General features: G+C 42.8%; 1 protein-coding gene and 1 long non-coding RNA gene across 9 annotated transcripts in view; one reads left to right on the plus strand and one right to left on the minus strand.

The window, feature by feature from the left end:
- The first annotated feature begins 1221 nt into the window (after nt 1-1221).
- LOC128073464 (uncharacterized) lies at nt 1222-11870 on the plus strand. Its single transcript, XR_008202721.1, has 2 exons — nt 1222-3668; nt 7517-11870. It is a non-coding gene; the product is annotated as an uncharacterized LOC128073464 (long non-coding RNA).
- The window catches only part of TCF20 (transcription factor 20), a 116130-nt gene continuing 109969 nt past the window's right edge, over nt 6215-12375 (minus strand). For all 8 annotated transcript variants that reach the window (XM_052668369.1, XM_052668372.1, XM_052668368.1 and 5 more), the window contains one exon: nt 6215-7522. Coding sequence is in view for 2 of the 8 variants with exons in the window: in XM_052668373.1 (XP_052524333.1) it covers nt 7505-7522 (18 nt within the window). In the remaining 6 variants the exon portion in view is untranslated. The remainder of the gene's footprint in view (nt 7523-12375) is intronic.

The following is a 12375-nucleotide window of genomic DNA, read 5'->3' on the forward strand; positions in this document are numbered from 1 at the left end:
CGGAGGACTCCACTGTCAGTGGAAAGGATAATAATGACTCAGTCTGCTTACACCTTGTGGGAACTCTTCAAAGCTTTTTGAGTCACAGTCTCCTGGGATTTTCCAAATTCCCAGGAGCACCTGTGTTCTCTGACAAATGAAGCAGTGTGAGCCATGAAGGCGGAGGTGCAACTCAAATCCCAACAGTCAGTGCACCAAGGAAAACAAAGGGAAACATGAGAGCTGGTTGCTTCTCTCCTCTTTAAGGTGCCCTGTGCTGTACAGCTACTCGAAGCTTATTTCAAGGCCTGGTGCTCAGGATGTAGTGAGTTGTTGGTAGAGACTTCTGACTGCAAGGAAGAGTCGCTGGCTGTTTCCTTGCGCGGAGGCACAGTGCCTTGTGGGAAACCTCGAATGGTAGCATTCAAGTTGTCCACCTGTCTCCTGTGCATTCTGAGTTACATTTTAACCCATATAAATAGACTCCGACCATCCACACAGGAGCAAAAACATTACTCAATTTTCCCCAGCTGTTGAACACCTAAGCTGATACATTTACAGATGGAGGTATAAGCTTACACATCAGGAGTTCATGTATTCTTAAAAAGTGAAGCTGTATTTCCTTGACGCACTTAGTGAAGAAAGAGGAAGGTCAGAGGGCTTTTGCAAATTGCTAGGGGAAGATGCTGCTCAGAACAGCCCAGCTGTTCCTTTGCTTTGCATCCTGAAGGACTATAAAAGAAAACTCTCCCAGGTATTTCATTAAGCACTTGACTACAGCTTAGGAATAGTTTTTGTTTGCTCTTGGTTTTGATCAGCTACTCTCAGATCCCAAGCAACTCCAATAAATGCTGAAAAGAATTAAGGGGCAAATCTCTCTTTCTCCAGAATTGGTATTTAGAGTCTCTCTCTCCAGCACAATCAGCCCTTTTAATAAGCTTACATGAAGCTCTGGAAACCCAACACTTTTCACCAGAACAGCACATGGATTCCGTGGCCCCACAGAGGCACACATTCTTTTGGTTTTCCTGTGCCTACCTCAGTGCCCCATTGCACAGCTCAGCACAGACCTTGACCTTAGCAGATGTGGAATCAGCCTTCCTTTTCTGCACTGATTGTGGGCTGCTATAAACTGGTTTCATAAGAGCAAGATAACGTATCTGTGCTCTGAGAAGAACAAACAAACTTGGATAATCCAGACAGCAGAGCCTTTTTAAGAAATACTTCTTATACTTCTTCATACTTCTAATAAGGAATGCTTATTTATCTGCTGTAGCGGCATCTTTTTCAAGTCCTTTTGGATCTTGTGACAACACGCTGCTCTTGCTTTCAGTAAAAGTGAGTTCTGTAGCAGCAACAGTAGGCCGTGGTGACAGCAGCCATCAGTGCCCTTTTCAAGACTGCAGCTGCAGTCACAACTGCGGGAGCTGGTTCCTCTCCCAGTGTGTCTTCTTATCCAATGAAGCCAGGAACGTTGCACAGTTGGAGGAGAACCATAGACAGCCCTGGCAAACAGGTTAGAGTATGCAAAATGGCTTCATTCCGTTTGCCCTCTGCTCCTGCTTACTGGACATGCCTCCATCAGCCGTACTTATTTTCCTGCTGAGTGCAGCTCTCCGGATTCTTTTCCAAATGGTTGGTTATGGTTTTGCCATTCATCACCTGGACACTTGGCAGTTTCTCCTCAGAAGTTTTAGCAAAACAAGGCACCCGCTGAGCAGCCAGACTCTAACACCCTTTTCATACAGCCACGTCCTTACCTCGGCTCCATGCAGCCAAGACATTACACAAAGATGGGTTATGTTAAACTGTAGTTTCTTTCTCCTTCTACACAGTCTTGACTCATTTTTAGACCCGTTTCCACTTGCAATTCCTAGTTTCCTCATACAACACTTGAAAAACAGATTTAGTCTGCTTTCCCGTGCTTCTTCTTGCTGACTACAAATGGAAGGACAGTCATATGACCCACAGTCAGCTTAATATAATAACTGTTCATGGTAATGCCAATGGATGCACCAAAACATCCTCAAAATAACCTCTTGTGTGTAAGAATCAAGTGATGTCACCACTCTAGAGACAGAAATATATTCCTGGTGATGGAAGTCCAATTCTGTTTCCCTACTATGAATGCTATAAAGTGTACATAAGGGCTTATCCTTTTTTAATAAAACCACTCAATGTGGTGACACTTCTTTGATCAATTAGTGTCAGCCCAGGGGAATCCATTTGCTATGTAGTGCAGACATACCTATATAATGCTGTGCTTCTCTCTAGCAGAATGACTCCCAGCTCCCTCTCAGATATCTTGGACATTTTTGCTGCTCCCCACTGAAAGATGTGAGACTGAAGTCATTTCAATACAATTCAGGGAACCACTGTCATGGTACGTCTCACAGCCAGCACAGATCCCCATGCCCTGTGATCTCGGGGTTTGGTTATTAGCAGGTATAGTTTCAAGCCAAAAGCCAGTGATGGACTGCATGCAGCACTGGCAGATAAACTGCATATATTCATGTACAGTACAGGAGTAAGTGTGTATGGGTTTTGTCAAGCAGATGAGTATCTCACCAGTTTGAGTCCTGATCCCCCAGCTAAAGTGGAAGATTTCCATCACAGGAGGTTTGCTATGGGCTGAAGAGTTCTTAATAATTTTCTCTATGGCTGTGGAGCAGCATTAGCATTTCTGAAGGCCAAAATCTTGAAACCACAGCAGTGAAACTGAGTTAAGCAATGGACTACAAGAAACCTCTCCAGATCAATGAAGAAAGGGAAGCAATCTCAGCTGTGAACATGGCCTCATGAAAGAAGTGAGCAGACAAGCAGTGCTTCCCTTCAGTTCAGGCCCCTTTCGGTGGAAGTGCAAACTGGCATATTGGTTCCACTTAAGAAATGAAATCCCACAAAAAGACTAAGTAGCCACCTGGTACATTTTCAGTAGGACAGCAAAGTGAAACTTTTGCATCTGACCAAATCTACAGGCAGAGAAATAAATAAACATCTGTGTACAACTGTATTGTCTGCAACTGTTCCATTGATCTTTAGACTGTAAGTAGAATCTCATCACTCTGGAAACGATTCTTCAGTGATGCGTATCAAACTGGCACAGAAAGTGCTTATGAGCTGCTGGTCTCCTGCAACATTCCAGGAGTTACTTCTGTCTTCTGCTTAACTGGCTGAATTACCTTGTTCACAGTACGCTGTAGTAGCTCTCAGACAAAACCAAACCCAAGATGTTCGTTACAAGTTCACTACCGCAGACCAATAAGAATTTCACCTTGTTCCACAATACAGAGAATTCTAACCCAACCCTCAGGTTGCAACACTTTCAGCTTCTCACAGGAAGGTCAGCAGAACCTCAAAGAATAACCACACCCTGGTATTTTCTAGACCTATAACTAAACCTGGATTACCCGTACACCTGCTTTTTTCACAAAACTTTTAATTGTTAATAATAGTAAAATTCAGACCAATTATAATTGATCCATTTATCCTCAACCACACAGCCAGCCTGTAGATCTGAAGATCTGGTATCTGCATTCAGCTTTCTACACTTTTAGATGGAGGCTTGCTTTTCTGTCCAGTCTGGTAAGCTGGCACAAAGATCAGACAAACCACCCATGCCCCGCTAAGCAAGTACTTCGCTGTGCCCAAGACAACCACTGCACTCAGGATACCATATGCAATTACTGGTGAGTTATTAACCAGACTGTCCCAGAATGCTTTCCCCCTGCTGTCTCTACAGTTATGCACATTAGTTATGTACATTTTATTATGTACACCTAGTGGGGCATGGTAGCAGTGGATTGACAGTTGGACTAAATGGTCTTTGTGGTCTTTTCCTGACTTAATGATTCAATGATTACAGACTGTACAGTGTATTAAACAGTCACAACACCAGAGCTGCCCATTACCTTCACAGCTCTCTTCCCCACCCTCTCATGTCCCACTCAAAGTACTTCTTGAGCTTGGTGTTAGCTAGTGTGTTCTAATTCCAAAGGTTCAAGAGCATCACAAACCCAGATAAAATCCCCAGTCATTGCACTGTCGTTTACTCTGCTGAGCAGAGATGACCATCACCTTCTGCAGCCTTCCTTCTGTGGTGCACAATCTCATTATAAACTCCACGTTAGACTGTGCCTTGGATTTCCAAGTGTAGATGTCATTTGCTATGAAAGTCCACGATGAATAAATCAGCAGCTCCTGGTTTCACAATATGCGTGTTGTATGTATCCTACATCGACCATCAATCCCTGCAGGAGTTTTATCCTCCTGGCCTCCAGCTGAACCCTCATCAGCTCATATTTATAGAAATCCTTTGCATACTTCATCTGTTGCACATCCTTTTAGGGGGGGGGGGAAAAAAAAAACAACACAGAAAATCCCACATCCTTTTCTTTGACCATGTTCAGCAGTGTTGGTTTACTCCAGTTAGCTGTCAAAATGTTCATTTTTAAACAACTACTCACTTTGGAAATGCTGTCGAACCATCATTTCCCAGTAAGCTGGTGCTAGTTTCTCTCATTGTAGAGATCATTTGGAGAAACATTTGGAAAACGAGCTGCTTTATCCAAACTCCCACTAGTTCATTTCCTCATCCAAGCAGGTAATTCCCAAGCTGCTTGCAGGTTGCTGATTTTCTTCTTGATACAATCTCCACATTTTACAGTTCTGCTGCAGGTCATTCCTGCTTCACAAATTCTAAATTAGCCAAGATTTCCAAATCTTTCTCCCTTTCTTTCAACTCCAACATATCCATGGCATCAGGCTCCCATCGCTTTTGCAGAATAGAGCTCGTAAACATTTTGTTCATGGCTTTCAGAATCCACTTAGGCACTTTATAGCTTCTGATCCAAGAGATTTTTATTTCCAAGTGGATTTTATGACTGCTCTGGATCGTATCCAAGTCCTCCCAAGAAGGCATTAAACATTATTTTAAGATTCCTTCCAGCTTGGTTTTAGAGAATCGTTGCAGCTCTGTTTCCTGTAAAGGCTCCAACTGCCGTGCAGATGGTCGACTCGTAGGGCCTCTGCTGGGGGGAACACGGCCCTTACTTCTGACAGCAGTACTGACAAAGGGCCACGTGGAAGCTAATGAGATGGGTTCAAAACACTTCCCAATTGGAGTCCAGTGTGGTACCGTTTGTTCTTTGGATGTATATGACTTCTGCTGCTCTTCATCCGTGGTGCACAAGGAGCTACTGCCAAGAGGAGCAATAGGAAAACCCTCCGAGACTCCCGGCTCCCACCGACCCCAAAACCTTCCTCGGCTGTAACACCACCCCGAAGAGCCAAAAACATAAATTCCACCAGTTTTACCAGTCTCCTGCTGCTGGTGTAGTACCACAAAGCTGATTCCTCAATGAAATAACTCCATTTATGTATTTTGTTTTGTTTTTCAAAACAGGTAGAATAGAACAGACACTAGGAAAAAAAAAATTTTTTTTATTCAGTTGAAAAGAAGTCATTTACTCAATCACATTAACTATGCTAAAAATGATTTTTCTGACTACACCAGCAGTTAAATATTTTCAGCACCAGTTCAGGACACATTAGTGACATTTATCACAACAGGTCTATTTCTTAATGTAGAAGGACATACTAACGTCAGTAGCTGCTACTGGGAAAGGAGCGAGCAGAAGACTGCCCTTGCTTTCCAAATTCTTGTCAGCAGAAGTAGCAACTTCTAGAAATAAATAACTGCCAAATGATCTCCCAAATCTTTAAATCGATCTTTTAAAAATAGAGTTAAAATAGATATCTTAATATGAGCTATCATAGATACTATTTCTTATGTGCTGAATACTCCAAAATGCGAGTAGCTGAGCAAGCATCCAGTACATAACTTTTTAAAATAATTCTTCCCTCCCCACAATATCAACCCCACTTTTTTTATCCAAATCATGCTGGTTAGATCCCTATCTATAGTGACTTCCCAGTAAACACCACGCTGTTATCACTAGGATATGCCACCATCCTATGAGTGAAAGAAGTCAGTGAATCGGTGAAATACCATCTCACGCAAACACAAAGTTTATCCAGTCATTGGCTTGTTATCTTGGAGCATCAAACAAATTCTAAGTTTTTATTTTAAAAAGCTTTTGCGGTCTTCCTCTTGCTGGGCCAGTTCAGAAGGTCATCGCTGAAGGCAGAACTGATGAAGGCAAAGAAACAAAAAAGCAGCAGATAGTGTCTCTGTCCTTTTAAACAAATCAAGTTCGCACAAAACAAAAGGAGATAAGGTTAAAATGAAGTTTATTAGTTTTTTTTGTGTGTTTTTTTTAAGCTTTTTTTATATAAAACTGTTTGTGAAACAGCTATTTTATTCCCATGGCAGAGTGACCCCTGAAAGATGCACTAACCCCTTTCTTAAGGCCTTAATAAGAAAAAAACTGTGGGTTTTTTTTTTTTTTTTTTTTGTTTTATGTTTCTTAAACCCAAATGTTTACAGTTACATAATTTACAAAGAAACCCACAACAAATAACCACATCGTGTAGCCTGTTGCACTGACATTCCTTCTTCCTCCTCCTGGAAAAGCAAAACATAAAACAAAAAAAGGGCTAAGTGGATTTTGTGACCACTCTGAAAACACACTGGTTCCACCAGCATTCAGACTTCCTTCCCAGCTCCCCAGTCTGGCAGGTAAAGCACACCTCCCCGCTGCCCCCAGTGCCAAAGGCAGCTCCTGGCTACAGCCTGGGCTGCGTGCTGCAGAGGGCAGCTGCTCCTTTCTCCAACAGGTAGTTAGCACATGTAGGAAGTGTACACTTGTGTGCATGAGCTAAGCAAACGGCAGTTTCCTCTTACTTTGTGAGCCAGGTGACCTAAGGGCCTTCAGATGTTTATCAAGCTCCTACTATCGACACAGTGTTTCTTAAAACTATGACCTCCCTATCCCACACACACAAAGGAAAAACGCCCCACCACCTGCATCCGTTCAAACCTTCCTCCCATACCCTACAAACAAGTTATCCTGTGATTTTGTTTTCCTTTTAAAATTGGACTTCCTTGGATGTTGTGAGAAAGAAAGAAGGCAAGAGGAAGGGAGACAAATCCAGTCCAGACTGCTCCCAGTACCACTGTTCTTTCCTGCCAAACGTTAGGCTCCATAAGCCTTGCCTGATTTTGGATCTAGTATTTACTTCAGCTACAAATTTGTTCTTTTTAAATTTATCTGGGTTTTCGTTAATTTTAATCAAAAGCATCAAAAGGGATAGCGCACCTTTCATTTAAAACAAAGTCTTTCAAGACTAAAAAATAGATCTTTATATATATATATATTTATCCCTCCCTCTTTAGTTCCCCCCACCTGTTTCCTTTTTCCCCCTCCCCTTCCCACTGTCACTATGGAGATTGTGTCCATGGAAACAGCTGGTTCAGACTCCTTGGTCAAATTCTGTGATGTCATCGGTCTTGAGTGTGATGTAAGAATTGATGAAGGAAGTGCTGGCATTGGCAGGCACGTCGAGAGGGGGCATGGCTGCACAGTGGGAGAGATTCCATTCAGTCATGAATGTCCACCGCTTTTTATCTCAACAGCCTAACCTGAAAAACAAAGTGAAACCAGTAATATGCAGGAAGGTTCCATTGCCTTGGTCTGCCAACGCTCTCCTCACATTCTGGGGAACATATTCAGCAGCCCACAACAGCAGCACCCAGAGCTCTGGGTTTGTGGACTAAAATGGACACAAGTACAATGGTAAGTAGTTCTTGAAAGCAAATCCAAGTAACAACAAGCATCGGTTAAACAACCAGCACAAAATGACAGAGCCCAGCTAGAGAGGAACCCACAAGGGCAGAGCTACCCACACCCAATTCAGCTCTTTCAAACTTCCAGCAGTGGGAAAGGAGCTTGCTCACCTCATGTTCAGTCCTCTTCCTGACTCTGAAAACTGCAAAGTGGCCAAGCATGATCAAATACAATGACAGCTTTGGGACACCACACCATCCCTTAGGATTTGGACCCACAGATTTTCATACAGGTCACCACACTGCCACTCAGACAGTATTCAGTGAAAATGACTCAGATAATGAAATTGGTATTGATACTACGTGATCAGCCACAGGAATCTAGTTCTTGACACAGCTGGATTTCATCAGCAAAAGGCAGAGCTACAGTTAAGCTAGCTGCAGGTAAAGTGGTATTTATTCATTTAGTTAGTTAGTAGTTGTTCTAATGGCAAAGTTGTGGAGGCAAAAGTTCATGGACAAATGATGCTCATGTCGTCTTTCAAGACATGCATGGGAATGTCCAAGCACTTGGCGTACTCACTCTCCCTGTCATGAGATTCTGAGCTGAGAGAATGAACTCCAGGAGTTCAGTAAGGTGTTCAAAAGAGGAACTTCAGATAAAATTAAAATTTAATTTCACTGAGCCACAGTTCTCATTCTTAATGTGCACTGTCGAAAAAGCAAAGCTTGAAATAATGAATTCCTTTCTTCCCTTCTCCCACAGCACAAGTGAGGCCCAGCGGCAGCTGATTTATTTAGAAAGGTTAACACTTTGATGTAGCTTGTATAAAACCCTCCTTACCAGTCAGTGAGCTTTGGGTAAAAAAAAAAAAAAAGCTGACAATGTGACACATACAAAAAGCAGCTAATAGCATTGGAGGTGTGCATGTGAGTAAAGTAGCATCCATGTTTATGTATAGCTGGCAATTACCCACGAGCTCAAATGTGATGCAGAAATCAATGCCCTTCTGATTATCAGTATACCAATTAGATTGCAACCCAGCCAGCCTACCTCTTGGCTGATAACACCCCCTCATACAGTGGAGAAGGTCAAGCAATTGCATGTGAAAACCAGACAGGCAAGCCATGGAGTTGGAACTCGGGAGGAAAGGAGGGAGGTTCAGGCAGCTGACCTTTGTGGAGTTCATTACTGTGCAACTGTGAGTCTGCACTGAAGGAGTGTCAAGGCCGCAGTGCTGTCTCTGGCTGCCATACAAGGGCTGCTTGCCCATGCCTGGAATCAATCCAGAGCATTAGGCACCGGCTCAGGGAGAAATCAGGCTCACCACACAGAGCCCTTCCCCATTCTTGGACAGGTTCCAGAGCACCAGACCCTCTCCAACAGTCACTCTCCAGATCTGGATGTGATCCAAATGTTCTAGAGGCAACTGGCTCAGGGAGAAAGAAGCAACAATCAGAGACAGAATACACTGACTTGCCTGGATGTTATCCAATACGCATGATTTTTCCTAACTTGCTGGGCCTAGGAGTGAACCAAGACAAAGTAGCCCAATAATCTAACAGCTGACTGCCCCTTTTATCTTGACAGCAAGGTCAGTGGAATGGCAGCTGCTCTTCTACCAGGAGTGCTCCTCTAAACCTTGTTAACTGCCGTCGTAATACAGCAAATCTTTTTTTAAGAACTGTATCTTTTGGATTTGCATGGTTTTTGCTTTGGGATACAAGGTCAGGCTGCATAAACGAACCTCTAAGACATTCTCAGCCCCCCAGGGAGGAGGTTAAACAGGACCTTTAGGTAAGAACTACTTGAGGCCAAAGTAGAATCGGGAAGAAATGCCTTAGAGAGATGTTTATACCATGCAGTGAACATAGTGCTGAGATTCCACAGCTTGCAAGGTCTTAAGCCAATACATGCCTATGATCCACAAAAAAAAAGAATGAAGGAAAATGATGCGGAAGACAAAGCTGCACAAAGGTCTCTGCAACACATTAATATTCATTAGCTCCTTAAAAACCTACCTTCAAAAATCATCACGGAGAAGGCAATTTCTGTCTTCTGCTACTACACAGAAGAACCAGAATTCTCTAGTTAACCCCTCGTCCTTCACAGAAAACAACATTAAAAGCTCTTTCCAGTTATTTAATTGGAGAAACAAGTAAGATTATGAAGTGACAAAGGTGATTTGGAAGCAGTAAAATGGTGGTGAGGGAAAGGGATTGTTAAAATCAGGCTAGACGGCAGACATGAAACAGTGACTACACCTGTAGTGCTGCAACAAAAAGACAGAAATGGCCAGCTAAGCAAGAAATGCACCTGGAGCACTGAAATGGAGTCAGAAGATTTTTTGGAACTAGAGTTTATGGGAAAGTATGCCAAGAGGAACTAATTTGAAATCATTATTTCATCTAGACCTCCCTGCTGCCACCACACGGCAACGTACTTGATGGAAATAAGAAACCCCATCCTCATCATACCCGCTCTAATTGCCACCTCCGTGCTACTCCCTTCTCACTGCAGACATACAGCAAATCAGATTAAGAAAAGGATTCAAACTGATACACTAATATGGCAAAACACAATTTTCAGACATCAAATATCTGACCAAGTTCACACATGGCCTCCTGAAGACTTGGGTGAGAGCAAGCACATCCAACCAACTCACGGCCAATGGGCTGCACGTGGCCACCTCCTGCCCCGCGCTACAAAGGAGGCAGCTCTTCCCTGAGAGTGGCCCCAGGCACAGCCCCCATTGCTCTGCAGCAACCAAACTGTCAGAATGTTATTATGAAGGTTGTGTCAACCAAAAGCAGGGCACAGGAAGGGTAGTGCTGTGCAGTGTTGGCTCAACAGCAAATACCAGTATGCATTTGGATATACTGGCTAAACACAGGGCTCCAAGCAGTGAAGAATACACGGCTGAGCTTTTCATTTTGATATAGGAATTTGAAAACAGGTTTCAAGATTGCAAAAAAAAAAAGAAGTCTGCAACATTATTTTGAGTTGATCTAAATACATTACCTGCAAATTTTCAAACAGAACATATACAGTTGCAATCAGATATTCAACTCCAGAATCTGTGTCTTTTCACCAGACCTTCATAATCCCTCTCTTACCAGAGAGAAATATCCTTTGCTTCACAATCACACCGTATTCATGTCATCACTTGTTGGCAGTACACACATTCTGAACAACTACTGTCAAGGATGAACTAGAGGAAGTGTAAAATTTCTTCAGAAAATCTCTGATGAGTATCTTGAGACCTCACTATGAACTGCAACCACTGCCATCGAACCAGGGCGATGCATTCATTTCACAAAGTCACATATCCCATTAGTCTTATGTTTTTGTTCCTCTCTTTTTGAAATTGTTTTAAGAAAAATATTAAAAACTGTTTTGTTACTTGTATTTTATGAGGGCAGCTCTGAAAGTAATGCCTCCTGTTTTATTATATTGGCCCACAATGTCAGAGGTGGATGTTAATGGTATGGCAGTAGAAGGTGAACCTTCCCACCAATACTCCCTTAGGTTTTGTTGCTGTGTGACAGAGGACAGCAGAGGGGCAGTCTGACAAATTGGTGTCTGACACGGAAGTGTGTATGAAGCAAAGGTGAATCACTGAATTCCTCCATGAGGAAAAAGTTACACTGACATTCACTAATGTTTACTGAATGTTTATGGGGCAGTGGGTGTTGCTCCTCTGCTGGAGCAGGTTTTGATGAGCATGGCATGTAGGCTCTTGTTCATCACTGGCAAAAATGCAGAGCTAATGGTGATGACTATGTTGAAAAATAGTGTTTTGTAGCTCTGAGAATTTGCTCTACCAAACAGCTGCTGTGCTCTCTGTATCTCTTGTATTTTCCATGTAAATAAACAGAAAATATTACCTTCAGAGCAATTTACATATATGTGGCCCAAGACAATTCCTATTCACACAGTGCTGTCCAGGCAAGCCAAAACATTGGACGCCCATGGGCTAGATAAAGAGGGAGGCTGAAGGGAAGAGCAGCTGGGTGTTGGGGCACAAGAACAGAGCTGCTGCCTCCCATAGCCCTTTTGGCTTATGCTGACCAAACACTTCTACAGCTACCTTGGATACAGAGGGCAGAGCTGTAAGGAATTGGAAGAAACATTAGGAAGTTGAATTTGTGGTCACCTGGGGATACAGCTCGGCCTTCTCTCACCCACAAAAATGAAGAAAAATGCTATCCTGAAAATAGAACGCACTCCTGATAAGATCAATACACTTATCCCTATATTTACATTTCTGGAAAACAGGTAAACCAAGATTGTAGTAATCTTGGACTCATTGGTATCATTGATCCTTTCTCACAAAGACACCGATGAACTTGGAAAAAAGCAAAAACAAAACAAAACCAGAAACTTATTAACTACCAGTCACTTAAGAAAAAAGATTGTTAAGAGCGTGATATTAAAGGAGATTTTTGCCACTGGCTTAGCTGGGAGAGCAATAGGGCAGCTGCAACAAGCTTTGTCTCTCATCACTACGCAGAAGGAACTGCTGTGTACAAAAAACCCCGAAGTGACTAGCCTGAACAGATTGCAGAAGGAAAAAAAGAAAACCAAAGTTAGTAATTACAGATTTGCGGCACGTACATGAGATCACCATGTTATCTCTCAGAAGTGGGGAAGAGCACTGCAGGTAAAGGAGCCACAGGAGAAAGCAGGTGGAAACTGGAAGCTCTCC

The sequence above is a fragment of the Tympanuchus pallidicinctus genome, unplaced genomic scaffold, assembly GCF_026119805.1.
Source record: "Tympanuchus pallidicinctus isolate F22 unplaced genomic scaffold, pur_lepc_1.0 scaffold8, whole genome shotgun sequence".
Lineage (NCBI taxonomy): Eukaryota > Metazoa > Chordata > Aves > Galliformes > Phasianidae > Tympanuchus > Tympanuchus pallidicinctus.